Below are 25689 nucleotides of genomic sequence, written 5' to 3'. Positions count from 1 at the left end.
GAATTTTGGTTCACCCTCTATCTTGTTATGCGGAGCCCCACAACGGTTCAACCAAAAAGTCGGATGAAGAGTTGATGATGTCTTTATCGATTTGTCCGGTCTGCACGTCTGCCCAGACGACGTAGAACTCAAGGCGAGAGGGTAAGATGCCCAGCAAAGCTACAGAGGGTTTGCCAGATGATAATGAAGGCTATGGGACGAGGAAATACTGGTGTGTCGTTTCGTATCCTCTACTTCGAGCTTCCTTCATTCGTCCATCCAGCCATCGAAATCTCGAACTCTGCCCCTTTCCTGAACTCCTCCCTGATATGTCCGTCATTTGCACGCCTTCATAGCAGCTTCTCTAGGCATGAATGACTCTTATCTGGATACGCTAATAGATAGGGAACATCGTTACACTTCGTCAGCTTCATTACACACCAAGCAGTTGAACAACCAAGCTGACAACAAGAGAAAAACAAGGGACAACTTTCGATTGGTTCTTGACACCAGAATACTTACTACCTTTCGTATCTGATCTTTATCCAAGTAAAGAAAGTAGAGTTTTGATGCTAGGTTGTGGAAATTCCAGGTTGAGTGAAGTAGTAAGTCATCTCCTAACATACTCATACCTCTCTAGTCTATCCCCCCTTCCCCTAGCTCTTCAAGTTTGGGGGAAATCCAATTTTGAGGCTCATGTATAGATGTACGATGCAGGTTATCAGAATATCGTCAATGTAGATGTGAGTTTCTCAGATATACTTTTTTCTGTAACTCTGGCAGAGCTCGTGAAACTCGTAGTAGAGTACTGATATGCTGAAATGAAGTATTCCAGTACGGTGATACAAGATATGTCTGCTCGACATATTTCACGTCCTCAAATGACTTGGTACGAAATGGACGTTTTGAATCTTCAGCTTGAAGATGGATCGTTCGACTTGGTGATCGACAAAGGTCAGTGGATCAAATCATCATCGGTCAATGTTGATGAGAAGGTACTATGGAGTTTGTGTTTTATATCACGACGGAGTGAGGATTGATCAGTAGCGCTATGTTGACTTCGAAAGGTGATCCATGGGTATGTTCCTATATCTTCCTAATTTCTTTTCGTTCTTTCTACCTTTGATTTTGTATCTTTTAGTCTCACCACAAGTCCCGGAATCGATTCCCGTTCTTGTTTGGTGAACACCAAATCTGTGACTTGGAGCTATTTCACCACAATTGGTCTGGGAATTACCAACTACTCGGGGAGGTGTAGGACAGAAAGAGATGAGCTGATACGTCAGAATCCACCTCAAAAGGATGTCGACGCATGTACTAAAGAAGTCGACGAAGCACTTCGGTCCGTCTGTCTCCTTTTTTCTCACTCTGTATAACGCTGACTTGCAGTGTATTGAAGCATTCCCCTGGGTCAAAATTCCTCTAGTACGTTTCAACTCTCATAGTGTGCATGTTTCATGTTTCAATTACTCACCCCAGTTTCACATTTGGTCAACCACATTTTCGTAAACGGTGCGTATCGATTCACCTTCAGCTCACGTAACTGACAAGAACAGATATATGATCAATAGACCGGATTGGACTTTCACGTATCGCGAAATTGGTCCACCAGAAGGGTTAGCGTATTTCCTGTATGTACTAGAATATGCAAGTTCATGATGACAAATTCAATGCGATGACATAGTGACAAACATGACATGTAGAGTACAACTTGACAGCAAGCACAACACAATGTGGCAAATACAAATGAAATCCCTTTGTGCTGATCGTGTTCTACAGATGATAAAAGATAGTATGGCTACGATAAGGTTTATAACGCATCCCAACTGCTCATACTTGAGAAACTCGAACGTCTTGTCGATCCCCCCGGGACGATAGGTGGTTCGATGTCGATATTCAGATCAGTAGGATTGACCGAGTGAAGGTGTTCGCATGGGTGAGAGATGAGACGAGGAGATCCAGCACGAGATCCACCAGGAGTGGCATCGGGAGTATAAGCCTCTGCGTCGGCATAAGAAGACATCGAGTGTACCGATAATAAATCGGACATGGAGTCATCCTCGCCGGTAAAGGAAGAACCGTGGATGGAAGGTTCTTCGTGTTGTGGTCGTTGTGAAGTATGGGCATCTATGATGGATCCATCTGATCGTGAAACAGAGCGAGAGAGTGAGAAGAAAGAGTATGTGGGAGATAAAGGTTGTCGTATCTCGACATCCTGGGGAGAAACAGGGATGACCGGTGTGACTGGTGAATTTGGCGAAGTGATAATCACGGTAGAATCAAGTAGAGGAGCTTGTGCAGAATCATCTACCAAAGTATCGGCTGGGGATATTGACTCTAGAGGTCGAGTGATGGGAGTGGGGGAAGATACATGTGATGGAGAGAAGTCAAAGATGACCTGAGAAGGTTCGTCATCCAGATCGATGAGGGGTTGGCCTGAATGTTTCCCCTCTAGCTTCAAACTGACACGCCTAGATCTAGTTGGAGATTGAGGCAAAAAAGAACCGTCTAATTCATACTGTGTCACCCGACCCAAATGCGATTGCTCTTGATCTTCATGAACATGACCTTGATCTTCACGGAAACGAGGAAAAGGGTCGAGTTCGTATTCCTGAACAGGACGAGATCTTCGACGTAAATGACCAGATGTTGGATGATCTTGTCGAGCCGTCGAAATACCGGCAGAGACTATAGGTATAGGGATAAATTCGTAATGATCTTTGTGAGGTTGACGTGAGGCTAAAAAAGCTTCTATGAGAGGAGCTAGGTGAGGATCGTAAACGAACTACTGGGATTAGTTATTGATCTACTTATGTGATTGTCTTTGTCATGACAAAGGGAGAGAACAAAGCTTACTTTTTTGAAAGCATAGCCAGAACCGATAAGTGCGAGAGTACCTCCTAGTATGATCGGGACGGGATGAAGGGGCATGACAGGAGATGATAACGGTCGATGTGTGGAAATGAAAGATTCAAAGATTCAAAGATTCTTTGTCAGATAGGAAGAAAGAAGAGGCAAAGATCGGCAGTGTGGCAACGCGCGTCTTCCTAGCACTTGTACTAGAAGTAGATGATGCGATATGCACTCGACTAGCTACTAGAGACTAGGAGCAAAATAGCAGGATGAAGGATACCGTATGAAGTCAAGAGCTAGCGACGATATGATTGTTGAATGACGGTGACGTAGGGAACAGAAGGGGAGAAGGACAAGAAGATTGGGGAAAGATGAGCCGAGACAGGTCGGGATACGTCGGGCTAATTTTCAAGTGATTACAGTCCGCGTCCTCTAACCCGATAGGCTCGGTATGGGCTTTGCGCTATCGCCTTGAGGGACCTAACGGGTTGGAGGAAAAGCTTAAGTGTACCCTCCACTTAATTTTGGGTCACGTGAGACGGGGCTGGCGCACCTATTCTGTCTTAAAAGCCCCTGTGCACGCCTATTTTGGGGAGCCTATTGCGCTTTCTTTGGCCTCGCGGGCCTATTTCTCTCCCTCCTCTACCAAAAATGGTCCTCTAACCCGATAATCTCAGTCTTGACACTATCGGGTACCTGGTACCGGGGTCGCATGAAATCTCCTGCAAACCTACTCGGTATCACTGAAAATCTATCGGGTTGGAGGCATTATCGGGTTACGGGCTATCGGGTTCGAGGACGTGGACTGTAGTCCCAGTGCCACTAGCTGCTTTTTCTACTCAACGCCGAGGCCGAAGGGCCCATGAGCCGACGTACTACCAGTCATAGTACCGAGAAAAGCCGAGCGTGTGAGGAAATGGGCATGAGTGGCATGAGGGGACTGACTGTTGAGGGTTGCAGGAGAGTGGCACAACGCCAGATTGATGTCAGCGGCTGTACCTAGAGAATGTCGTTCTCTGCTGGCACAGCAGTTTTGTGTCACCAACGTCTCCAAGTTTAATGGAAGCATGGCAGCTTCAAGGCAAAGGCCCGCTGTTCGGATGTGCCGTAAGCCCGGGATCCGTAGAACTCGGAGGTTTGAAACCCCTTCAGGGACACATGAATTTTTTGTCCTCGGTGTTCTCGAGTTCTCGAGGGGAGACTCCAGCAGCGAGAATGGGAGAAAAAGTTAGGTACAAGGGTCTCACTTGCAACATGTCCGAGAGCAAGTCGTGCCTATGTTATCCTCAGGCTTTGGGGTAAGGAGCGTGGACATGACAACGGTTCAGGGCCTATGGAAACACCCGGGCCTAGTCTCTGGCCATCCAAAGTCTCGCAACTGTGAGATGATTTCAAGCTGGATTCTCGGTATCTCTATCACCATTTCCTATTCGAAACGACGGCTTCACCTTCTTTCTCGGTCTTTTCAAGTCAAGTGCTATAGTTAGATCTCAGCTAGGACCTAAGTGTGTTACAACATCAGACCAGCCGATCCTTTTCAATTTCCAAAAGCGGTTCTTAGCAACGAACTTGCAAGTAGTGCCGGTTGATCTTTGAGGAAGGAAGAACATTACACCCCGCATGTTAGCCTCAACAAATGTTTAGCGCTTGGACGTTTTTCGACTTTCTTTAATAATTGCGGGTGTCACTAGAACGATCTCGCCCGTTCCATACTTGGCTAGATATCATAAAAGCGGATCGAAACCTCCCACAGATCGCTCTCCCTCCCTCCTCCCTCACAGTGCTCTCGCCTTTCCTCACCCCTGCCTCTTCCCCCACCTCGAGATCATCACCCTGGCGACTGCCAACCGACGATCCCCCACTTGTCTTGTACGCCGTCTCAAGCCTCGTGCTCTGCCTGCGGTCTACCTTGTGTCACCGTGTGGTTCTGGAACGCTTACTTACGGTCTGCGCGCCGGCGGTCATCGGTTCATCGATTCATCAGTACATTGGTCCATCGAATTTCAAAAGCTTACCTGGTTCAACATTCGGTAAAAGCGGTAGAGGAACCGACGGAAGAAGCCCACATCGTCATTGGTCTTCTTGCAACAAATATTATCACTACGACCGAGAAGAGCGGATAATCTATCAGGTTCTGGCCATTGTTGGGTTCTTGGTTCCGACCGAGGGAAAGGCCTGAAGTAGAGGGACCACTTCCGCGATAAGAAGACTAAGGGTCTTCTTTGCTTCTTCTATTTTCTCGTATCATCCACGGTTTGAAAAGAGAACATCATAGGCTCTATACTCAGCCTTCTTCGGACCTTGTCATTGACGATTGTTCCCCCTTTTTTTTTCATCGCCTTCCAACTACCCTTTCGGTCTCTGTCAAGAAAATTCTCTGATCTCTTGATCTCGACTTTTGACGAAAACCCCGCCTACAAAGGACCCCTCCCATCTTTTTCCTATTCCCCACTCCGATAACTCGCATATCGACCACACCATCGCCAAAGCATCACACCGACACCCTCATCTGAAACGTTTCCTCTCCTCTCCTCCTCTAAACTCCTCTTCACATATCGTCTCTCTCTCTCTCTTTCTCTCTCCTATCAAGAACGCCAGCTCCACGCTCTTGCTCGTCGGACATCGAGCAAGCTCCGAAAAATCTACTCCAACACCCTTCTTCTACTACGTCTTCTGGCGAAGCCCCTGCTGTGCTGTGCTCGCTGCTGTTTATGTGATGTACGTACAACATTCCTCTCAATCCGCATTTCGCCGCCCGCTTTCTTGTTGCATGACTACATCTGACTTGTATAACAGACTACGACATTCTATCCACTATCACATTGCATCACTTCTTCCACAATGACGACCACTAGCTTACCTATGCAAATGCCGTACATGGCGGCAGTATCGTCTATCTCAAACCGGACAGATACCGGCATCCCGGCAGTAGCTTCTTCGGTAGGTCCTATCAACGGTGGGGACAATTTGGAACGAGTCGCAAAAGATATGAAAGCCAAAGATATTTCAAAGATCATGAAAGACTCGCAGGGGAACAAGAACAGACCAGACATTCCAGATCCGGCGCCCCAACAAATCCCTCATCGACATCAGCACTCAGTATCGTTAGATCTGTCTCACGTTCCAACATCTGCAACGATCGAATCATTAAACACTGCCGTCCCCTTTCAGTTTCCTACCAACAGCGACGATTTTCGAGCTGTCTCGGCCCAGACTATGTCATCCAACACAACATCCACTCCGAGTCAAGCGCCGATGCCTCATTACGCCATGGGTCATGCTCATACTCAGCCACTCCCACTTCCTTATCATCAGCAACATCCGGCCATGTCCAACTCTTTTCTTCAAGCTGGCCCATCTTTCGCATCTCCGTTCCCTTCTTTCCAAGATTTCCATTTTGGCAACGTCCTGCAAGAGAATCTCCCTCTATCTCAGCAACAGCATCTGCATCAGCGGCCACCTCTTCAACCCCTAATGCCGCAACAGCAACAACTTCAACAAAATCACCCATCTCAACCGCCTATCATTAATCGAGCTTCTTCGGACGAATGGCAGACTCAAGATTGGGAGGACGAACCAGATTCAGATAGGAATGACATGGCGTCTGGTGCAGACGTGATCGTACGTTCTCCTCTTCTCTCCACAGTCCCAAGCCCAACTGGCACTATACCACCTCCGGCTCCAAGTCCAAGGTCTCCATCTGACAAATTGAAGGTCAAGCATCGTCGTCGGACCTCTCCCCAACAACTACAGATTCTCGAAGAAGCATACGCAATCAACAACAAGCCCAGCAACGATGCCCGAGAACACCTAGCCTACGCCACCGGCATGTCTAAGCGGAACGTCCAAGTCTGGTTTCAGAACAGGTGAGTGGTCTGAAAGTGACCATGCCACGAGATGACCAGAGCTGACAATTAGACGAGCAAAAATGAAGACCCTGGCTATCAAGGAGAAAGATGCCCGTGGTGACGGTTCCGCATCCGGGCATGGCAGGGGGCACCCTTCACAAGGCTTTCCTCGGATCCTCCACAGATTACCCATGCCTCCCCAAGGCGTCTTCATCCCCAACTCCAACGGATCGACATTCGGACAAGCACCTCTTTACGCATCCACGTCATTCTCTCTGCAACCCCCTCCTCCACATCAGCCCGTGCCAGCATCAGCTGGACCCTCGAACAGTCACATGACATCACTCTTACCACCCGCATGGCTCAATATGAATCGGCGTGTCTCCCTCGCCAATGGTGAAGCTGCCGACATCCACAGTTGGGCGCGCAAGCACGAGCTGCAAGGCCGTCCCCGACCCTACGGTTTGCAGTTACGTTCCCCAAGTATCAGTCAAGGGGCAGCACTCCGACGAAGCAGCACGCCTTACCCTTCGCCAATGGGTTCTCATCCTAGCCCATATGGCTCAAGAGGATCACCCAGTGTCCGACCATCACCATCGAACTTACACTTGACGGCCATGACCAACACAGCACAGAACAATCGACGACTATCCATGCCCGGTTCACAGCTGATCCACTCCAGCCCTTTCACTCCTCCTCGCAACAATAACAATGGCCTCGGTATGAATGGTAATCATAATGCCAACAATGGAGGAATCAATCCCAACGTGAATGGTTCTCGAGAGCTCGGGGAAATCAAAGATGAGGGAGGGTCGGGAGAAACGGAGCCAATGAACCTCTCAGCATTCGTCACCCCCAATACCAACACGTACCGCGTACCCTTCAACACTCTGGCGACTCCCAGCAATCAAATCTTCTCCGATCCCTTCCCCTCCTTTACTCAGGCCGACTCTGCTTTCCAATCCAGAGGTCAGCAGCCCCAACTGTCGCCGGACGATCAAGCGCTACAAGATCTCAATCTTTACATGTCAATGTACCGTGATCGAATGGATAGCATCAGCTCGCATACCACGGAGGAAGTGAGTGACATGGGCGGAGATATGTTCAATCAGTCATTAGAACAGACCGGGACGTCTACTGAATCAAGACGGAATTCCGGGTGAGTGAAACGCCTTTCATATCATGAACGTTAAGCTGACAACCAGTGCTGGGGAACTGCTGGAGCTAAAGAAGCTCGGTATAACTTCCATGCCTATCAACAACGCTCAACCTCTTCGTCCTTCCCCTCTAAATTCACATTTCACCTCTGATACTCTCGCCTCAATGCCTTCAATGGCTTCCATCGGATCCTTGGACCATTCGACTTTCTCTTTCCAATCACCCGTCATTGACATGACTCAGTCGTCTTCATCCGAGCCTTCCCCTAACTCGGCTGAATCGAACCCTCAGGCTTCACAGATGAACATGTACCCGATGGGCGCCGTGCCTCCACACCCGATGCGCTCGCAGACCATGCCCGACTATCAATTCAATTATCAAGTCACGGATACCAGCCAACTCGGATTCGATAACATGTCAATGGATACCAGCAACCAATTCATTTACTCTAATCCACCAACGATGCCGATGTTATTGGGGAACAATGGACGTGCCCATTCGGACCCTTCTATGCCTCCGAGTGGCTTGAGCGCAGAGGACGACTTCTTCTTCCAACTCAGCGACAATCCCGATTTCCAATTAATCGCTCAAACATAGAACAATCATAAGGTAGTGTTTTGTCATCAATGTGTGTACACATAAAAACATTTCCGTCAGTCCTCACTTCTCACCTCAAGTCATAATGGGGAACATGTTATGACCAAAATGCAACCAACCACTACGGCTTTTATCCCTTCAGAACTCGACAATCTCCTATCCGGTACTAATCTCTTCACCTGTTTCATGTGACATACGAATACAAGAATCACCAAAGCTCAATGGACCTTTGACAACCTCATCCACCCGTCATTGACCTTCCTATTCTACGACTCGGCCTACTTCTTCCTCTCTGCGTGCTTGTATATCAACTTTCCGACTGCGTCTGCTTCCTCCTAGCAACTTTCATTTCTTCTTCGCCTCATCATATCCGGGCTTCCTGTGTTGAATAGATCCCTCGTTCGTGTAGATGACTGAGAGTTGTTGTCATGCATATCCTTTCCCGTTTTGCGAGGCTCTAGCATACATATCGTTAAGATTATCTATCAGGCTTGAGTACGCAGATATAGATGACTGATGGTTCTACTAGTACGAGAATGAGTTTGTACTCGTTTATCGCAAGGCACCCCCAGTGAGACAGGTCGTGGACCGCAGATGTGGAGGTCAAACGCGGGGCCCCGAGCAATCTTCCTTCCAACCTCCATCGACGCGTCGCGACTTTGCTCTCACTCCCTACAAAGTTCATTCGCATTCACTACTATCCAACTCAGGTCTCGATACCAAATGGCAACTCTAGAAGATCTATTCGGTTCTCCCGGTGGTTCTCCTCCCCCTCCCATCACTCAAAATCATTCACCTTCCTCTCCATCAAACGACCAACCTCTCTTTCTCTCACCTACATCCGTAATCTCGCCTCGAAATCATGACTACCCAAATGATTCCTCTTCATCTCATCATTCACCCTCACCTATCAATCCTCGTCAAAAGATCTCTCACAGACGTGATCAAATAGTTACAAGAGAACATTCACCGAAGATCAATACTTCCCATAAACATAAACGGGCAGGACCAGAAGAAGACTTATTTGACGATGACGATTTCTTAATGGACCTTCCACCCCCTCTTCCGCCCGTTGGACAGGTTTTTGACCCTTTGGCTTTTGACGGAGCGTATGTTGGAGGAGTAGGTACTACAGAAAAGAGAGGTGGGGATGATGATTTAGATGGAGGAGGTAAAAAAAGGAGGATAATACCGAAGATTGATGCTGAAAGGTTATTAGGGGATAAAGGTATACCTGGTTTAATGAGAGTTGCAAAAAAGTTTAAACCTAGAGGTAAAGGACAAGAAGTTAGTCGAGTCTCATTCTCTTATCATAATGTTTAGCAAATCTTCTTCATTTCTTCTCATCGCTTCTGTCTCTTTCACGTGTTGATTGCTTTTATTCTTCGCCTCTCGAAGTCTATTCACAACAGTCATTAGGTGGTTGTGAAAGCAGAATTTCTACGACGGAGATTGGATACTAGAATGTAGAATAGGAAGAAGGATGAATCGGCGACTTAGTTCGATGGAAAGATGAGGACGTGTGAGCGGAGAAATCCAGGATAAAAGGTGATAAAGTTCGTGAGACTGACGATAGATGGCCGACTTACGTGACTTATTAGGGATATATCAAATGTGGGCACATGGGATGTTCCCTAAAGGAGATTTCGCAGGGACTATATCCCGTGTTGAAAAAGTCTGTCATTCTCGAAGGATGGAAGTGAGTCTACAACTTGTGTCTTTTATTTACTAAACTTTTTTTCCCCATCCTTTCACAGTTTCTCTCAATCTCATTATCCGCCTAATATGTTTTCCCCCTTTCTGCCTCTTGATAACGCTTTGGAATCCAATGTCAAAGTTTGTGACGTTCGCTCATATTCAGTCCGCTATGAAAGGTTTCCGAGAATCTTTCTACCCTCCAAAACATCGCACACCCAGTCCGCCATTAGGTTCTTCACAACAAGAACGTCCCTCTTCACATTCTTCTCCTATTTTACGTTCCAACCGTCAACAATCCCAAATAGATGAAGATCAGGCACAAAGTGACCGTGCGGGATCTGGGAATGATGAAGTTCCTCAAGAAGGACGTAAAGAACCTTTGTTTGACGGACCGGATATGGACGAATTGGTAGCTATGGAAGAGATGGAAAGGGAGTCTCAAGATAAACGGTCTGGATCCAAGGTCGTAGAGAATGAACCGCCGGTTTTGGATGAGGAAGATGAATGGGAGGGTTTGTATGATTAGTTCTGAAGCATCTATTTCACATTTCGAGGTTGCATTGGATATATGGTTGGATAACTGTTTTACAGGAACATCTTTAGATGCAGTCTGCGTGACGCCAGACACTGCCTCACTTGCTACGAGAATTACTTTATGTATATCACCGTCGCCAGGATTGCCGATCAAAGCCGTGTCTGCGTCTTGACCGCCACTCCACATGCTTTCAAACCACTCACTACTACTTATCAAGGAAAGAAATCTCATGGTGAAAGAGGTACGATCAACTCAAAAGATGAAGGAAACTTTGTTACCCATTTCACCGCCTATAGGACTTCATCTCGATTACTGTTCAGAAGAAGAACGTATCATCCTTCTCAAATCCGTCATCTTAGCTTGGTCCAGTGTGAGTTCCTCATTGTTAATCCTTACATCCTCACCACTCAGACATCTCCTCACTTTTCTTTCTCTTTCTCTTTATGTGAAGAGGCTAGCAAGGACCTTACTGATACGTAGCCCGCATTTACAATCACAGACGAATTAGAAAGACCTATCTTCAAATGCGAAGCTGATCGATTATCTCTCCGAACTAAGAAACGTAAGTGTCTTCTCCATCTTCTCCTCCTTCTTCTTCTTCTCAAGTACTCATAACTCTTTAGGAAGAGTATTCATTTCCACTCCGGTTCTATTTAGGAACATATATGTACTGATGTCACTTGATTGTATCCTTGGTGTCCCTCTACCCAAATCTGAAAGTAGAGACCAGGGAATGGAGCATCCTGCAAGGAGCAAGAGCTGAGTCCAGATCTTGTCAGTTTGGAAGGAGAGAAATTGTTGGTTTTAGAACGCAAATTGGGCAATTTTTTTTGTACTTGTGAAGGTAAGAATGAGAAGGGAGAGGTGGTTCTACGAGTTGAGCAGAAATGGTCTGGTGAGTCCATCTTACCCTTCCTCAAGTTCACCTCTCTCTCCTCCATTTGCAATCCCAACTCCTGAATTTCAATCACACCAGTGCCGGGAGTATTCTCATCTATCATTGTCTGCTAAACTGGGCGTTTCTGCTGAGTGTCGGGGGAGGAGGACGAAGATTAGGTATTGACTGCAGTGCACAACAAGTTAGAAGCGACGTTCACCAGTCCTAATACAGGTGAACCCGTCAAGCTCCATCTTAAGGGGAACATATGGGGTAACGAAGCTGTGATAGCTTGGGGAGATAAACCTGTCGCTCAAATGCATACGGATTGGAAGTTGGGTAAGATAGCCAAGGATAAACAACCAGTAAGATTCTCCCTTTTTTTTAATTGACAACTGTACGATCCCACAATCAGATATCTCCCCATGACCGCGTCCCAGTCTGAAGCTCCACTAATGGGGAAAAAAGCTTTGAATCCCTAGCTGATTCACAGTTTACCGTCAGGATAGCCCCGGGAGTGGACCCCATAATCATCTCGGCCATCTGTTTATGTTTCCACGAAGCGACGTACGAAACTTGATCAGATAATATGTAACTTATAACATTTCCGACTCGCACACATCTGAGGCATGTTGCTTTTTCCAGCCTGTCAAGCGGTCGGATCACCTCGGATCTGAATGGTGCGTCGTAGTGGCGAATGTGGGATTTCTGGGCTCTGGGAGAAAGAAAGGTATGCAAGCAACCGATGTCGGACATCGGAAATGAACGGGATAAACAGAATAGAAGAAAAGATCTCACTTTCCCCACTCTCAAACCCTGACAGCCTTATCTCGAACTCGTACACCGGCTCAAGCGAGGTTGGTTGGAGTCTCGCACGTGTGTGATGGATATGGCCGCTCGACTGGAAATAGGTGAGACACTCTTACGTGTGGTCGGATCAAGATACGATGAACTGGGTCCAGACACTAGGGGATGTGAGACAGGTGGTGGTGATATCTGATAGTGTCATCTGATTAGCATGATTATTGTAATTTGCACGAAGTATGTATGGCTATAACTTACAGATATACCACTTTGAGCTAGCTGACGACTTGACATCAGTGTGAGAATTGAACATGATTGCCAATGTAAGCCCGATGATCAGCGGTCAACGTCTCTAAACGGGGGTGAGTCATAACAGTACGAGGGAACCACTAAGTGCTCATAGCATGTCCGTGCTTCACGCCATCACAGGGTCCGGCGATTGGCAAAAGCAGATGAGGACGCTTGCTGTTTCGGTAGCTTGGGCGTCTTGTATGGATCATGGGTCATTCATGGACCATGGGTACAGCAAAGAAGGTGGCAGCATGGCAGCATGGCACGTTGGGAAAGTGATGCAACATGCTCCGGTCCGTTTGATCGTCGTTCAGCGTCGGGATCAGTAAAGTGCCTTGGCGAACATACTCACGCTTTACCGGCGGTAAGTCAATGTTCCATATCATTTTGGAAACTCTTCTACTCACTGATTCACTAACCTAGTCGTTGATGCCCCTTGTCGTTTCGTTGCATAGCTCGGACCTTGGTGTACTCGGTGTGATCGCAAGTGGTCAAGATTCTTTTTTAACATCTACGCCACCGTCATAACCGCCGCCACGAATTGCCAAGCGCGCAATGCACGGGCCGGAGATATCCGAATGCCGACGGGGTAACGGAGTTGCAAGGGAAAAAGTGACGTGAGGGGCTCCCACCCTTACCCTCTTCCCAAGTATTAAGTCAAAAGGGGGGACTCTCACTCCTTCTCCTTGCATCCTCGGCTCCTCCTCTCGTTCAGCATTCAATAGAGTACGAGAGCTGACTTCCTTTGGTGTGACGCGTGACTCTGTGTCATCATTTGATCTTTGTACGCCCTTGACATCCTCCGTTTTACGTTTCAGGCCCACCACGCGTCACTTTTTCGCTTGCAACTTGCCTTGTCTCGCCGCCCCACCGCCGACCGGCGATCGTGTTTCCCCTCATCATCCGCTCCGTCTCCCCTCTCCTACGTCTTCCGATCTCAACTCTCTTTCTCCTCTCACTTTAAACCCTTTGTTCCCATCGGCTTGTCCATCTTTTTCATCAAGCCACTCAAATCAAACACAGCTCCAGCACACAACGCCCTTCATACCCGGCTATATAGTATCCACCACCTTCCCGGACGGTACCCTACGACTTCTTCCCCTCCCCCTTCCCCCTCCCCGTCATAGCCAAATCATATAACCATACATACTTGTCTCCGACATGTTCGCCCAAGGTTCTTTTCGACCTCTTCACGAGCTACCACCTGTCCCTCGTAGACCTATCGATCATACGGACACTCAGGAATCTCCTTTTTTCGACGACGAGAACGGTTCCAGTCGCGATCATTCTCGACGCACCAGTAGCGAAGTCCATATGTCAGATTCACAGCCGCCCATGTACGTCAAACCACACCAGGTTGGGGATCTTCTTCGTCGTCTGAGTAGTGACAGTTTGGAACAATTCATTTTAGACGGATCCGAGGTGAGTTGATCTTCCTTTTCAGTATACACGTCATTCTTCACTCTCTCCCACATTCGCCTTCTATCTCTTCAGAGATCACTATGGATGGTCAGCCGGACGACTACATTGATGATCCCTCTCGGACCGGCCGTGCCGTTACAACTGCGCTTCTCGTGCTTCTTTTTGTTCTTCTTCCCGCCCTCCCCTTTTCGCCTCATGTTCCAACAGATGGCTTGAGTAGAATAGGAAGCCCACCGCCGGCAACGTCGGATCACTCACAACTGAAATCACCACGCATCATCGGGCTTTCTCCGAGGTCCAGCATGACCCCTTCTCACACTTAAATGTCCCAGTTCATCCCCGCTTCATATCTCTCCTTTGTCTCATCTCCCCACCTCCGACGCCTTCACACACATCGAGCCATAGACCCTTCCAGGCTCGAAGGCGATTGACGTTTTTTCACACTACTCTTCTGTCTGTTCCCTCCACCCTGTAACACGCTCTCGGCGAGCCGACAATCTTCTTTCTCGCCACTATTCGGCCCGGGTTCTCTTGCTTCCCTCGCTCACTCGTTCGAACAGCAAGTTCGGATCCCTGCCGCGTTTCTTTCATTCGTACATACCCACTTACTGCTCATTGACTCAAATATGATGACCAACGCTGATCACAATTTTCCCTCTTTGCTTGACGCCATTCTTCACTATTACCCCATCAACTCTGTTCGTAAACCATCTCCTCCTCTCGCTGAACTTGCGGCTCGCGCCTCATCACTCCCACTGCCCTCCCCTCTTGACCCCAACGCCCCCCGTTTTTCTCGCTTCTTGTCATACAATCAGCCCATCCACGCACCCATTCCACGCCACGCATCGCAGACAGCGTTCAAGCCAGCCAACATGGATCCCTCCCCAGGTTCTCCGAACAAGCCACGTCAAGTTCGCGCTTCCCCGTCCCCCTCGCGTCATCCCCATCATCACGGTCTTTCTGCTCTGTCGCCGCTGCAAATGTTTTCGCCACTCGAATCGAACCAACCTCCCATGCCCAAGCCAAAGTCGCGGGCGCCTTCGGAAACCAGCAGCGGTGGACCGAGGAGGCCCACTTCGGTCACCCCGTCATTAAGCAGAAGGCAGAGTGTCATCAGCCAGGCGGCCAAATGGGGTCAAAGGGAATATGATATAGGCAGGGAGGAGCCATACAGCATCGGAGAGGTTTTCTCCAGGCTCACCATTGTCAAAGCTCCAGCCGAAAAGGATACTGGACTCAGACAGTGAGTTCACTCATTTCATGTACCGTTCGTCTTTGCTTATGCCAGACGGTCCAAATCCTCATCCTCTCTGAACCCCTTCACTGCACTCAGTGTCACCTCTGACGGCCCCGCCACCGCCAATCGTCCTCGCCGCTCTTTTGCCGCGTCTTCCTTCGCTGGGTTCTCACCCATCTCCGCCACCACTCCAAGATCCCCTCTCTCGCCCGCACCCCATTATGGTGGATTCGGATTTGGCGATGCTGTCAATCGTATCATGGTCGCTGGCGATGAACCCCAATCAGAGATCCAACACAAGACTCTCAGTCCTGAAAAAGTTTTGGAGATTGCCAGAGGCCTCGAAGCACCCATCGCAATACCAGAAGGTGGCCTCAAACGAGCGGACTTAAAACGTCGCAAATCGGCGAATAAACGTAATCAATCTCATACGGCACCACAGTCGCCGGAGATAGAACCACTGGCGCTTGAACCTGTGGAATACCTGCAGATGGACGAAGACACTTTGTTACCCTTCGTTGATCGTCCACGCGAGGTCAACGAGCTGCTCATACACACATCCAATGAGAGGACATTCGCCCTCCTCAGAGCGGCTTTTCCCAAACACGAAGCGCGTGAGAAGTGGAGAGACATTCCACCGACCGAATGGTGCTGGGACGAATTCGTCCTTCACCTCACCACCGTCGACCGTTTCGAATATCCCGACTATGCGTGGGTGTTCAAAGCTCGGCAGGCTGTGAGACAGCATAGCATCGCCTTGTGGGAGAAACTCGGCTCTATTCTCGGATGCGACCCCAATCTCCTGAACGCTGGTGGTGAAGATGGTGCGCCGGAGTCTTGGGGTGGACTGGGACTGGGTGACGAGGGCGAGTTTGACCCAACGGAGAATCAAGTGTTAATCGAAGGTCTTTCTGCCATCGAATTCAACGAGTTCATCAAAGCGGAACGAGCGTTTGTCGAAGGTTTCGGCCCGGTCGTTGAGGATGAAGGTCAGCAAGCCGCCGCTGGTATGACGGCGTTGCTTGGAGGAATGGAAACGATAGGAGAAGGTGATGAAGATGCCACAGCCGCCAAACATGGTCTCACAACCGCTCAACGCGCAGCCAAGAAGGCGGCCATTGACCCCATGTCACCGTATGCCGAATCATCCCCTATTCTTGGCCCTAAACCAGCAGCCAAACACATTCGTTCTCGATCTTCTGTCGGACTGCAGATCATGAATGCTCCTCAACCAGCTCTTCTTGGGTCTCCTGACTTGTCACCCCAAACCCCGTACATGCGGCCCACCCAAATCTACGAGCGTGGACCCGGAAGTCCATTGTTTCCGAGTAGCTTCAGCAGTCTGTCGGCTGAGCCGAACCTGGGTCGATCGGCTAGTGTGGGAGTAGGAGGTGCTAAGCCGATGAAAAGTGGGGAGGATTTTGCGAGGGTGGGAAGAAGGATTGTGAGGAAACCCAGTGGTGCTGGTTTGAGTGAGAGTGAGTCAAGTCGTTCATCTACCTGTCCTGAGATATCCTCTCTGCTTGTCCCTCATATCGTCTTTGTTCTGTCCTTCCGTCATTTCGTTCGTGATTTTGCAATTTTACCATCTCGGACTCCTCGTCCCATAATTGTGTTTTCTTACCGTGTAGCAAAAACTGACAAAGCAGGCGCCATCACCTTTGCAAGTGAATCAGACTATGCCCACTCCGCTGCAGGACACGATTAAATAATTCCTTCATATCAATCTAGAATATCCTAACGAACTGTCAAAAAAAGCGTACCAATTGTGTACAGACTGTGTCCACGTATGACACATTGATCATCTTTCCCGACTGATTGTATCATTTACTCTACCATTCTTTTACTTTGACTTGTCTCCGTGTTGCTTGCTTCATCTTTCGAACCGTCATATTTCGTAGACATTGCATGTTATGTGTATATACAGTTAGATCAACATGTCATCTCATCTGTTTTCATATCTTTCGCTCTGATCTACTCACGGTCTATTTTATGTGCTTCATACCATTTCAATCTGTATGCAGGTCCATAATAATCTCTGTCTCAACCTCCTCACCAACCCTCTCTTCCTCTACATGTTGAGCGCGTGAAAGTAAAGAGTGGTTTGCCGGTAGAACGAAGGAATTCAGCCGGTCAACTCCGGACATTCCATCACCGGTCCGAACTCGCCGGACCCAATTTAAACCTTTTCAGCCTACTTGGTGTTCACTTCTTCCCCATATCAATCATCATAAATCATCCACTAAGATTATCTGAGAGAGAAAACAAAATGGAGAACGCATTATATCTACGCAACAAGTTGGCGAAGGGGGAGAAAGCCTTAGGATTTTGGTTGACGTGAGTTTTTCCCACCCATTTGATCGTCCCCCAGCTTCGGTTGACCCCTTGTCTCTCTGGAGATGACATACGAGAGTAATCTACGAGCTTGAGATGATCCCAGGAGGAGTATCACTTTTTTTAATCCATGTTTTCAACAGCTATGTTTTCGAATATGTTGACTATTCTGGTATTACTTCAGGCATGTCATGTGATACCAGGTTGGCACCGAGGGTTCCATGTGATTGCGTACGATTTTCGCAGGTGGTCAATGATCTCAGGCTGGAGGAAGAGTCGGCAGGGGTGAACAAGAGGAGAGTGAACTAATGATAAAGATTCCCTAGCACCGGATTGGCTCGAACTATTCTAGCCACAGGAGGTTTAAGTTGGACTTTGCTCGATGCTGAACATGGACAAATTACCGATAAAGATTATTTCGATGTGAGCTTTTTTTTCATTTTCTCTTTTGTCGACTTCTACTTTATCATGAAATATTATCATTATGATTCTCGTGTCAAATATCCATTCCTTTCCACCTACCGATATATCATGATAATCTTTTCACAAGTCGTATGATAATGAATTCTTACTATATATTTTGGAAACTCGTCTGAGGGATGTTAGATAAAAGGGAATAAGGATACACCCACTGATCTTCAGCTATGCAACGCAGTCGTCGCTTCCAAAGCTTCACCTATTATTCGGATTCCTTTCGACGTGGAATGGATGATTAAACGTGCTCTCGACGCTGGTGCACATGGAGTAATGACTCCTCTATGTCATACTGCCGTGAGTTCTCTCTGAAAGTTTCTGCCCCCTTTTTATCATCACCTTGGTATCTTATCACTCCCTCATATCTCAATACACACTCCTTGACTTCCAAGCGATAAATCCTGGTATGGGCATCTTTGGTAAATGGTTGGGAGGAGCAATCAGAAGTGGTAATGGAGGAAGAAGAGTTTAATGAAACTCACACATAGGACGACGCAAGACGTATCGTAAAATACTCTAAATACCCTCCTACAGGTACAAGAGGTTTCGGACCAATGTTCTCCCCTCACTCATTTGGACTCACCACTGAGGGTGCTTATGCTGCCGGAGCGGATAAAGGTTTGTTGGTTATCGTACAGATTGAGAGTGTACCGGGGGTGGAGAATGTGGAAGAGATTGCTAAAGTCGATGGGGTTGATGTGATTTTCATCGGTGGGTTCTTCGAGGTCATGAGTGATCTTCTGTTCATTCCCACTTATTCTATATCTCCAGTCGTCCTTGCCAATCACCCGCTATCTTGAAGTTTATCTCATAGGCTTCTTGATCCGGCAATAGACTGAACCATGAGCATCATCCGTCAACGTTGGTTTGCCTAAACATTTCAGTCCGCTGATCCCCAGGTCCATTCGATTTGTCTAAATTCCTCGGATGTGAATTCGGCGGTGAGGTCCACGAAGCTGCTATTGCCAAGATCCTCAAAGCTGCCAAAGCTGCCGGAAAGACTGCTGCTATTTTCTGTCAGTCTTATTTTTTCCTTCTTGTCTCCTCCCCAGCTCTCTCTCTCTCACCCCGCTACCGCTCAAGCGATAGACTTGTATGTTCAAAAGCCTAGTGGAATCGTTTTTTGCTTCACTCTACAATAGAGTTGAGGGTGTTTCACCGAAGGAATCTAGAGGAAGAAGAGAAAACAGCTTACCCACAGGCACGAGCGGAGAGATGGCTCGTAAGAGACTCGATCAAGGATTCGACATGGTCTCCATTACCACCGACATTGGTGCTGTTCAAAATGGTTTCTCTAGGGAATTCGCAATTACCACCGCTACTCAAGCCGGTCCAGCAAGATCAGGATACTAGGGAGTTATAGTCGTCCGGGCTTCAAGATGCATAGCAGTTCATCAAGACACATGGTCGAAGTGGTTGCCTTTTGATCCGCTGACCGGTCGTCGGTCGTCGGCCGTCGGAACCATTGATGGTAGACAAGCATCGCTTTTAAAACTCATCGCCTATTTATCGGCGTCACGGCGTTGTAAGCGCTAAAGTACTGATTCCTTCTTGTCTTCTCCTTCTCTCTGGGCGTTATAAGATGTTCAGAGCTCCCCATTCCTACTCACTCTCACCACGACTAAACAGACTTCATTCGATTGACCTTTTCACAGACTGGCCACCACCGAACGACAGGAATCTGACAAGATGGGAATAGGTTCTCTTTTCATACCTAGTCTTCCTAAAGAACTATCACCCGTTCACCCTCCCTTGGGAATCCATCCGAATTACGCAGTAAACAAACCCACTACGCTCGTCTTGAGAGAGAAGATCTTTTCTTTCACAGGTGTGAGTTTGTCTTTGCGTCAGCTGCGTCCTCTTGACTGTTGAATCAGTACATCGACTCTAGTGCACCTTACTTTAGACATGGTTAGAGCTCGATTTTTTGCGATTGAGGTGTGCCAGTTAAATAGACATTTGTCTAATGTGTAGGATGATTTTGCCATCAAGGATATACATGGACAACCGGTGATCAAGTGTAAAGGCAAGTTCTTGAGTCTGAGAGATCGAAAGAGTGAGTGTTATTCCTATTCCTATTCCTATTCCTATCTTCGGCTGAATTGCCCTGCCATATTCACCTTGACTCTTGACGCTCATTTCTTTCGTTCACTGTACTCATGTCCTCAGGACACAGCTAGCAGCTTTCCTTTCTCCCACCGACACCACTCTGTAACTCGTGAGCGTTGTTGTGGCTTGGGGTGGGGAGCGGAGCGGATGCTGCTCATGAGTGCCGTTCAATGAAACATTTATGAGAATGAGGAGGGACAATGCCTGACCGACAGTCATAAGCGATCTCAACGGAAATGTCCTTTTTCAGATCCGAGATAAAGCTTGGACTATACATACCATCTACATTGGTGAAGATCCCCAGGGTGAGGAGATATTCAGAGTGAGAAAAAGGTTCTCTTGTGAGTTTCGTCATCATTTTTCTAGTAATCAACCACCCATGATCTCCCCCATTTTCCATGAACATGAAACTCATTCTTACGATACACAAGAGTCAGAACACTTGAAGGCTGAAGTTCCGAAACTGTTAGGTGATGGAATGAGCAGGAAATCATATGAATAACGATCACGTGTGGACAACTTGTATGAGAAACGGATGGGAGAATGACATGAACTCTATGCTTACCTTCAGTCGGCACAAAGTTGGAAGCGACATTCCGTAATGCAGTCGATGGCAACGAAATCGTTCTCACAGTCAAGGGAGATATCTTTGCTTATTCCGCAGATGTCATGTTGGGTGAAACTGTGATTGCACAAATTAGGAAACAGTTGGTAGATGTGAGAGAGTATTTAGCGGATACTCAGACTGTGAGTCGAAGCTTTTGTTTCTGCTCACCGAGGTCATCCTCAATCACATCCCTTTTCTCAAACCTAAGACATTGGATCTCATCATCTCTGAGCCTTTTGCTAGCTACAGCCACAGTTATACACCTCGTCTGTACCTAGGATGATGAGGGATGTGGGGAACTATGAAGCTCACGAATCAGTACTTCGTCACGGTCGCACCTGGTGTTGACCTCACTCTTATGGCTGCCATTTGTATATGCTTTGACGAGGCGAAACATGATGCTGAGCCTGCGGGATATTAGAGTTGTAGAGTCCTGTTCAATGTATGTACCTAGTTTCTGCTTGTCAATGATAATGTTAAGTAAAGTCTCTTCTCTCACACCTTCGCTCGTACTGGTTGAGTTATAGGGTTATTGCCTATGGGCAAATGGTTGGAACACCCCCCACTTGGGGCCCCGATCTGGGCTGTGCTTCGCTTCTCGGCGTCGCTTAACGCCGAGTTGTTCTTGGCACTACTGGAGAGTCGCACATTTCACCCTCTCCCAGTCTCATCGCCTCGAAGCTCCTCGGCTATAGGTAAAAGCTATTCAATCTGGTTCATTCTCACTACTATTCCGTAGGAATCCAAGTTTAACAGGACAATATTCCACTGTATTGACATCCTTCAAATACGGACAAACCTGACGTTACTTGCCCATCATGGGTCTTCTCACTCCCAACGCACCTGTCGTTCTCCAGCCTGTCAATCCACCCATAGGTATCCATCTCAATTATTGCGTTCCCACATCTACCGTTTTAGTGCTGAAAGAGAGACTGCTTTCTTTCTCAGGAGTGAGTTCATTCCTACCTGATCCACCTACCACCTCTACCATCATCGTATCCGGACTGACATGTGACATGATAATCCTTTGGTGTTCCCCTTCGAGGTCAGGTTTTGAGGTCAAATGTCAGAAAGTGGTCGAACGTGACTGATGAGAAGGATGATTTTACGGTGAAAGATAGTAATGGAACTCCTGTTTGTCTTTGTAATGCTAGAGCGTTCAGTGTGAGAGATAGAAAAGGTATGTTCACTCGCACTTTCGATAAAAATCCCTTTGTCCCTTCATCTATGACCCGGTCGAGTATGACTTTCATATACTAAGAAGGGAAAATCTTGAGTATGATAACAAGATGTAACTTGTGAACGTGTGAGTAATGACTAACCTAACAGTCATCACTGATCTCAACGGTAATATGCTTTATGCAATACATAACAAATTATTGACTTTCTTACCTGAATATATAGGAGAATACCCAGTTAGTCGAGAGGTCTTTAGGGTTAAGAAGAGATGGGGTCGTGAGTCTTGATGATCATCAACACTTTCACCCCCTACAGTTCTTGGTCATCAGTAGGTATTGTCTGTTCGGGTCCGGGTGAAGACAGAGGCGATAGATCCACGGGAGGGACGGAAGGTGAGGGAATGATTCAAAGATGAAAGTCGATTGATATAGACCAGAAGTATATAGAGGTGGAGGGAGCTGATTTTCAGTTGGAACAATGATGGAAACCACTTTCCTAGATTCCACCACAAACACCCAGATAACTCTCACCATGCAAGGTGACATGTGGGGTGGATCGGCGGATATCATGTTAGGTCCAACCGTCATAGCTCAGATCAATAGAAGTTTATTCAATATGCGTCAGATATTTGGTGATCAACAAACTGTAAGTTCATCCTTGCTCCGTTACATCATAACATCACATTTAAAACATACCTGGTATGCGGAGACGACTACACTACTTCGTATGTGACTCCCCAAGTAGACAAAGATCACCTTTGAGTCACGAGTCGATCAGGAATGTGACAAATTGTTCTACAGTATGAGTCATACAACTAATTGGAGCAGTATTACGTTTCTGTGGCACCTGGAGTGGATTTAACTTTGATAGCTGCCATGTGTATATGTTTCGATGAGACGAAGAATGACCGTCGGCGACGTTAAAGCTGAACTACTGTTTGTTGCTATGATGAGGAGTGATGTAAAACAGAATGCAAAACAAGTTGTAGCCATATAGATGTTGTATGAGATCGCAATGACTGGTCAAATCTCGTGGGGTGATGATGTCCCTATATAAGCTCATAAAGAGCCAGGCGTGGACAACCAACAAGATCTCCATGCAGATTGCTCAAACAAATATAAATCTACGGATGTTAAACTTCTCACCCTCACTACCCCGAGCACCTAACAAACCGCGGCCCATCCAAACATTATCACATCAAGCGTCCGAGGGAATAGGTAGAAATTGACCAATGACGACAGATGGAAGATCGAACACCTACACACCGTCAGTTTTGGTTATTGAGGAGCAAGGTCACTCACATCACGCCGTATTGTCAGACAACACGTACAGCCGACTTGTCTTCCTCCCACTACGAGCGAAACCTGTTGGAAGAAATTCTGCGTTGTATTTTCGAACGCATGAACGGCAAATGATTCGAAATACTCGACCACACTGCGTGTCAGTATAAATGAAAGTTCCAAACACTGACGGTGGACCGCCGCGCTGAGGGAAAGAGACAATATGAGCTGATTCAACTTACCTCGGTTTGGCGAAAATGGTATAGATGTAAGTCCGTCCGTTAAACAATTCATTATCCCTCTCCACCATTCTGCAGAATTCAGGATTGGCATAACACACTTCACCAGTTCTTCGCCATACGGCAGTGGGTGTTGCAGAGTACGAAATCAGCTTTTCTAATTCCTACTCATCAACCCGGGTCCGACTGAACCATTTTGCGTGCGACTCACGATCAAAGTCCGTTGGAATGATTTTTCCAAAAAGATTTCATCTTCCTCTGACATTGGCATTCTGACATAAACAAAATACTGATATGAGAGTGCGATGACCTACTGCAAAGCTATCAAGCTCGGTCTATAGCTGGCCAAAGCTTTGACCACTCGAAATACGTCTCGTTGTTCGAAACTACCAATCAGAAAAGTAAACCCGAAAGTCAAAGGAGAGCGATGAGCATCATGAACTCACTTCTTCGCCAAATACTCCATGAGGATATGATAACCTTCTGTATAATCACTATACTGTTAGAGCTTTCAGCCGAAGAGATTTCATTCAGCTCACTAAGGCTTGGTGACATTATTGTAAACTTCATTACTCGTCACAGGTCTTTTGAAACCCTCCAATGCGCCAGGAGTATCAATATCGCTTTTTCCATTCTCATGCTGACCCTTCCACCACCGATTATCAGCAAAGTTCTCATCCTTCGTCTGCTTCTCGGGAGATTGCACAGGCCAGGGGGAGACCAACATCGGTTGTGAAGTTGTCGGTGTTGAAGTTTCCATAAAAGGCATATTGTCAAGTTCTAATGGAGGAAACACAGGATCCATAGAAGTAAACATTGAATCTAGCATCTCGAATTCGTTGGCTGCTGCAGTACCATTGACTAATATCATATAAGCGAAAATTGTCCCTAAAGTAGAATTGAAGAAAGATCTCACAATTGGGCGCTGGGGCAGGTGGGGGTGGAGCAGAAGGCGTTAGATCTGCCCAAAAACGATTCTCCAACGTGTTGTTGTCGATCAAGGACGGATTCAACCATACGTTATGCGGGACTCGAGAAGGTCCTACGGGGGAAGAATCAAGTACTGGTGGTGGGATAGATGAATGAACGGGAGAATGTTTGGTTTGTGCTGCGGCTACTCTATGAGCTCTCACTCTCTCATAAATTTTGACAGTCGTCTCACCTCTTTCTTCACCTTCTAAAAGATATTTGGCCTTTTTGCGTACTCCTTCGACACATTCGTTCCCTATACCTTTCTTCACACATCGGGTACATGGTCTTTCTAAGAAGTCAGCCACGTAATCATCATCATCATAGTACATATACAATCCCAAACGCCACTACATACCATTAGATCAGATCTGGAATACGTAAGATCGAAACAATGAATGATAGGGAGATGACAGATGATAAAACTTACGCTCATCACATGTCAAATGACTTCTTTGACAAGCAAGACAAGCTTTCGCAACTTTCTTTCTTCCTGATCCTTCCCCTCTACTCTTATCTTTCCTTCTCTCAGCTCTTCTTTGTCTGTGTGGAGAATGATGCGAGTCGGCCGGTGATTGTCCGGGCGTATCAGAGTGACTGGATGAGGATGACATGGAGAGCGTTAAGCCACTCCACGATTCTTGACGGTGCATCAATGGTCTGTTCAATCCTCTATCAACTCGAAAAGTCTATTTGATGGATCAGGCATGTATCGATTGAGAATGAATAAGGTGGATGAGAGATTTATAGCAGAGATTCGATTTCACCACATGGTTTAGCGAAGAACGAGTTGAAGATAAGCGAGAATAGACAGGTGTACGAGTTGACAGGCGAGATTTGTGAGGGAAAATGCATCGAGAGAGTAAGAATCCGCATCAGCATCTTCCATAAATGGGTAGATAGCTTCTTCAAAACGCTATCACACTTGAGCTGACAAGAACACGGTAAGGGATGTTGTCCGTAGAAAGTGGTGGAGACGTTGTCGAAGATTCACTCACGTATCACAATTACAAATTTCACCGCCGCTAAAATCGATCTGCTTCACTTGATTTACAGTGAGTGCTCAGCTGAGCAGATAGATCTTATACAAGCAGATGCTCAGGAGCTACAGAGGGCAGAAGAAGAAGGATAGGGGAAAGTGAGTTACAAGCAGTTACGAGTAGGTTACGATTTGGACCATGTGAAGGGAGAGAGCGAGT

At 47.1% G+C, this 25689-nt stretch overlaps 8 protein-coding genes across 8 annotated transcripts; 6 read left to right on the top strand and 2 right to left on the bottom strand.

Moving 5' to 3' along the window:
• Positions 1 to 105: 105 nt before the first annotated feature.
• On the top strand, positions 106 to 1640 carry TREMEDRAFT_37747 (uncharacterized protein; the record flags this gene model as incomplete). Its single annotated transcript, XM_007002427.1, has 11 exons — positions 106 to 211; positions 385 to 402; positions 452 to 584; positions 684 to 722; positions 807 to 933; positions 975 to 984; positions 1027 to 1057; positions 1266 to 1321; positions 1369 to 1404; positions 1459 to 1491; positions 1536 to 1640. Exons 1-11 carry the CDS (start codon positions 147 to 149, stop codon positions 1636 to 1638), a joined length of 651 nt encoding a protein of 216 aa, XP_007002489.1. The 5' UTR covers positions 106 to 146.
• Positions 1641 to 1789: 149 nt separating this feature from the next.
• TREMEDRAFT_60262 (uncharacterized protein) lies at positions 1790 to 2910 on the bottom strand (the record flags this gene model as incomplete). Its single annotated transcript, XM_007002699.1, has 2 exons — positions 1790 to 2764; positions 2836 to 2910. 2 exons carry the CDS (start codon positions 2908 to 2910, stop codon positions 1790 to 1792), a joined length of 1050 nt encoding a protein of 349 aa, XP_007002761.1.
• Positions 2911 to 8120: 5210 nt separating this feature from the next.
• TREMEDRAFT_56402 (uncharacterized protein) lies at positions 8121 to 8885 on the top strand. The gene has a single exon (XM_007002555.1). It carries the CDS (start codon positions 8154 to 8156, stop codon positions 8433 to 8435), a length of 282 nt encoding a protein of 93 aa, XP_007002617.1. The 5' UTR covers positions 8121 to 8153; the 3' UTR covers positions 8436 to 8885.
• Positions 8886 to 9158: 273 nt separating this feature from the next.
• TREMEDRAFT_60260 (uncharacterized protein) lies at positions 9159 to 12969 on the top strand (the record flags this gene model as incomplete). The annotated part of the gene is made up of 14 exons (XM_007002698.1): positions 9159 to 9195; positions 9388 to 9722; positions 10012 to 10134; positions 10297 to 10645; positions 10725 to 10825; positions 10886 to 11038; positions 11149 to 11230; positions 11438 to 11563; positions 11738 to 11910; positions 12039 to 12112; positions 12191 to 12225; positions 12457 to 12519; positions 12690 to 12711; positions 12753 to 12969. 14 exons carry the CDS (start codon positions 9159 to 9161, stop codon positions 12967 to 12969), a joined length of 1890 nt encoding a protein of 629 aa, XP_007002760.1.
• A 686-nt stretch (positions 12970 to 13655) lies between these two features.
• Positions 13656 to 17256, top strand: TREMEDRAFT_73268 (uncharacterized protein). The gene is made up of 4 exons (XM_007003057.1): positions 13656 to 14062; positions 14878 to 15305; positions 15351 to 16777; positions 16949 to 17256. The coding sequence occupies exons 1-4, from the start codon at positions 13802 to 13804 to the stop codon at positions 17005 to 17007; spliced, it is 2175 nt and encodes a 724-aa protein (XP_007003119.1). The 5' UTR covers positions 13656 to 13801; the 3' UTR covers positions 17008 to 17256.
• Positions 17257 to 17568: 312 nt separating this feature from the next.
• Positions 17569 to 19460, top strand: TREMEDRAFT_27240 (uncharacterized protein; the record flags this gene model as incomplete). The annotated part of the gene is made up of 6 exons (XM_007002261.1): positions 17569 to 17636; positions 17951 to 18056; positions 18276 to 18404; positions 18596 to 18818; positions 19007 to 19123; positions 19309 to 19460. The coding sequence occupies 6 exons, from the start codon at positions 17569 to 17571 to the stop codon at positions 19458 to 19460; spliced, it is 795 nt and encodes a 264-aa protein (XP_007002323.1).
• A 336-nt stretch (positions 19461 to 19796) lies between these two features.
• Positions 19797 to 22925, top strand: TREMEDRAFT_28128 (uncharacterized protein; the record flags this gene model as incomplete). Its single annotated transcript, XM_007002368.1, has 5 exons — positions 19797 to 19937; positions 20082 to 20163; positions 20432 to 20557; positions 22472 to 22647; positions 22830 to 22925. 5 exons carry the CDS (start codon positions 19797 to 19799, stop codon positions 22923 to 22925), a joined length of 621 nt encoding a protein of 206 aa, XP_007002430.1.
• A 274-nt stretch (positions 22926 to 23199) lies between these two features.
• On the bottom strand, positions 23200 to 25599 carry TREMEDRAFT_71132 (uncharacterized protein; the record flags this gene model as incomplete). Its single annotated transcript, XM_007003014.1, has 11 exons — positions 25489 to 25599; positions 24921 to 25179; positions 24684 to 24782; positions 24438 to 24635; positions 24061 to 24382; positions 23968 to 24015; positions 23836 to 23907; positions 23733 to 23793; positions 23525 to 23685; positions 23304 to 23436; positions 23200 to 23259 (listed from the first exon to the last, which is right to left on the bottom strand). Exons 2-11 carry the CDS (start codon positions 25141 to 25143, stop codon positions 23200 to 23202), a joined length of 1377 nt encoding a protein of 458 aa, XP_007003076.1. The 5' UTR covers positions 25144 to 25179; positions 25489 to 25599.
• Between the last annotated feature and the right edge of the window lie 90 nt (positions 25600 to 25689).

The sequence above is a fragment of the Tremella mesenterica genome (genome assembly GCF_000271645.1).
Source record: "Tremella mesenterica DSM 1558 unplaced genomic scaffold TREMEscaffold_2, whole genome shotgun sequence".
NCBI lineage: Eukaryota > Fungi > Basidiomycota > Tremellomycetes > Tremellales > Tremellaceae > Tremella > Tremella mesenterica.
This window is presented reverse-complemented; position numbering and strand designations above follow the sequence as displayed.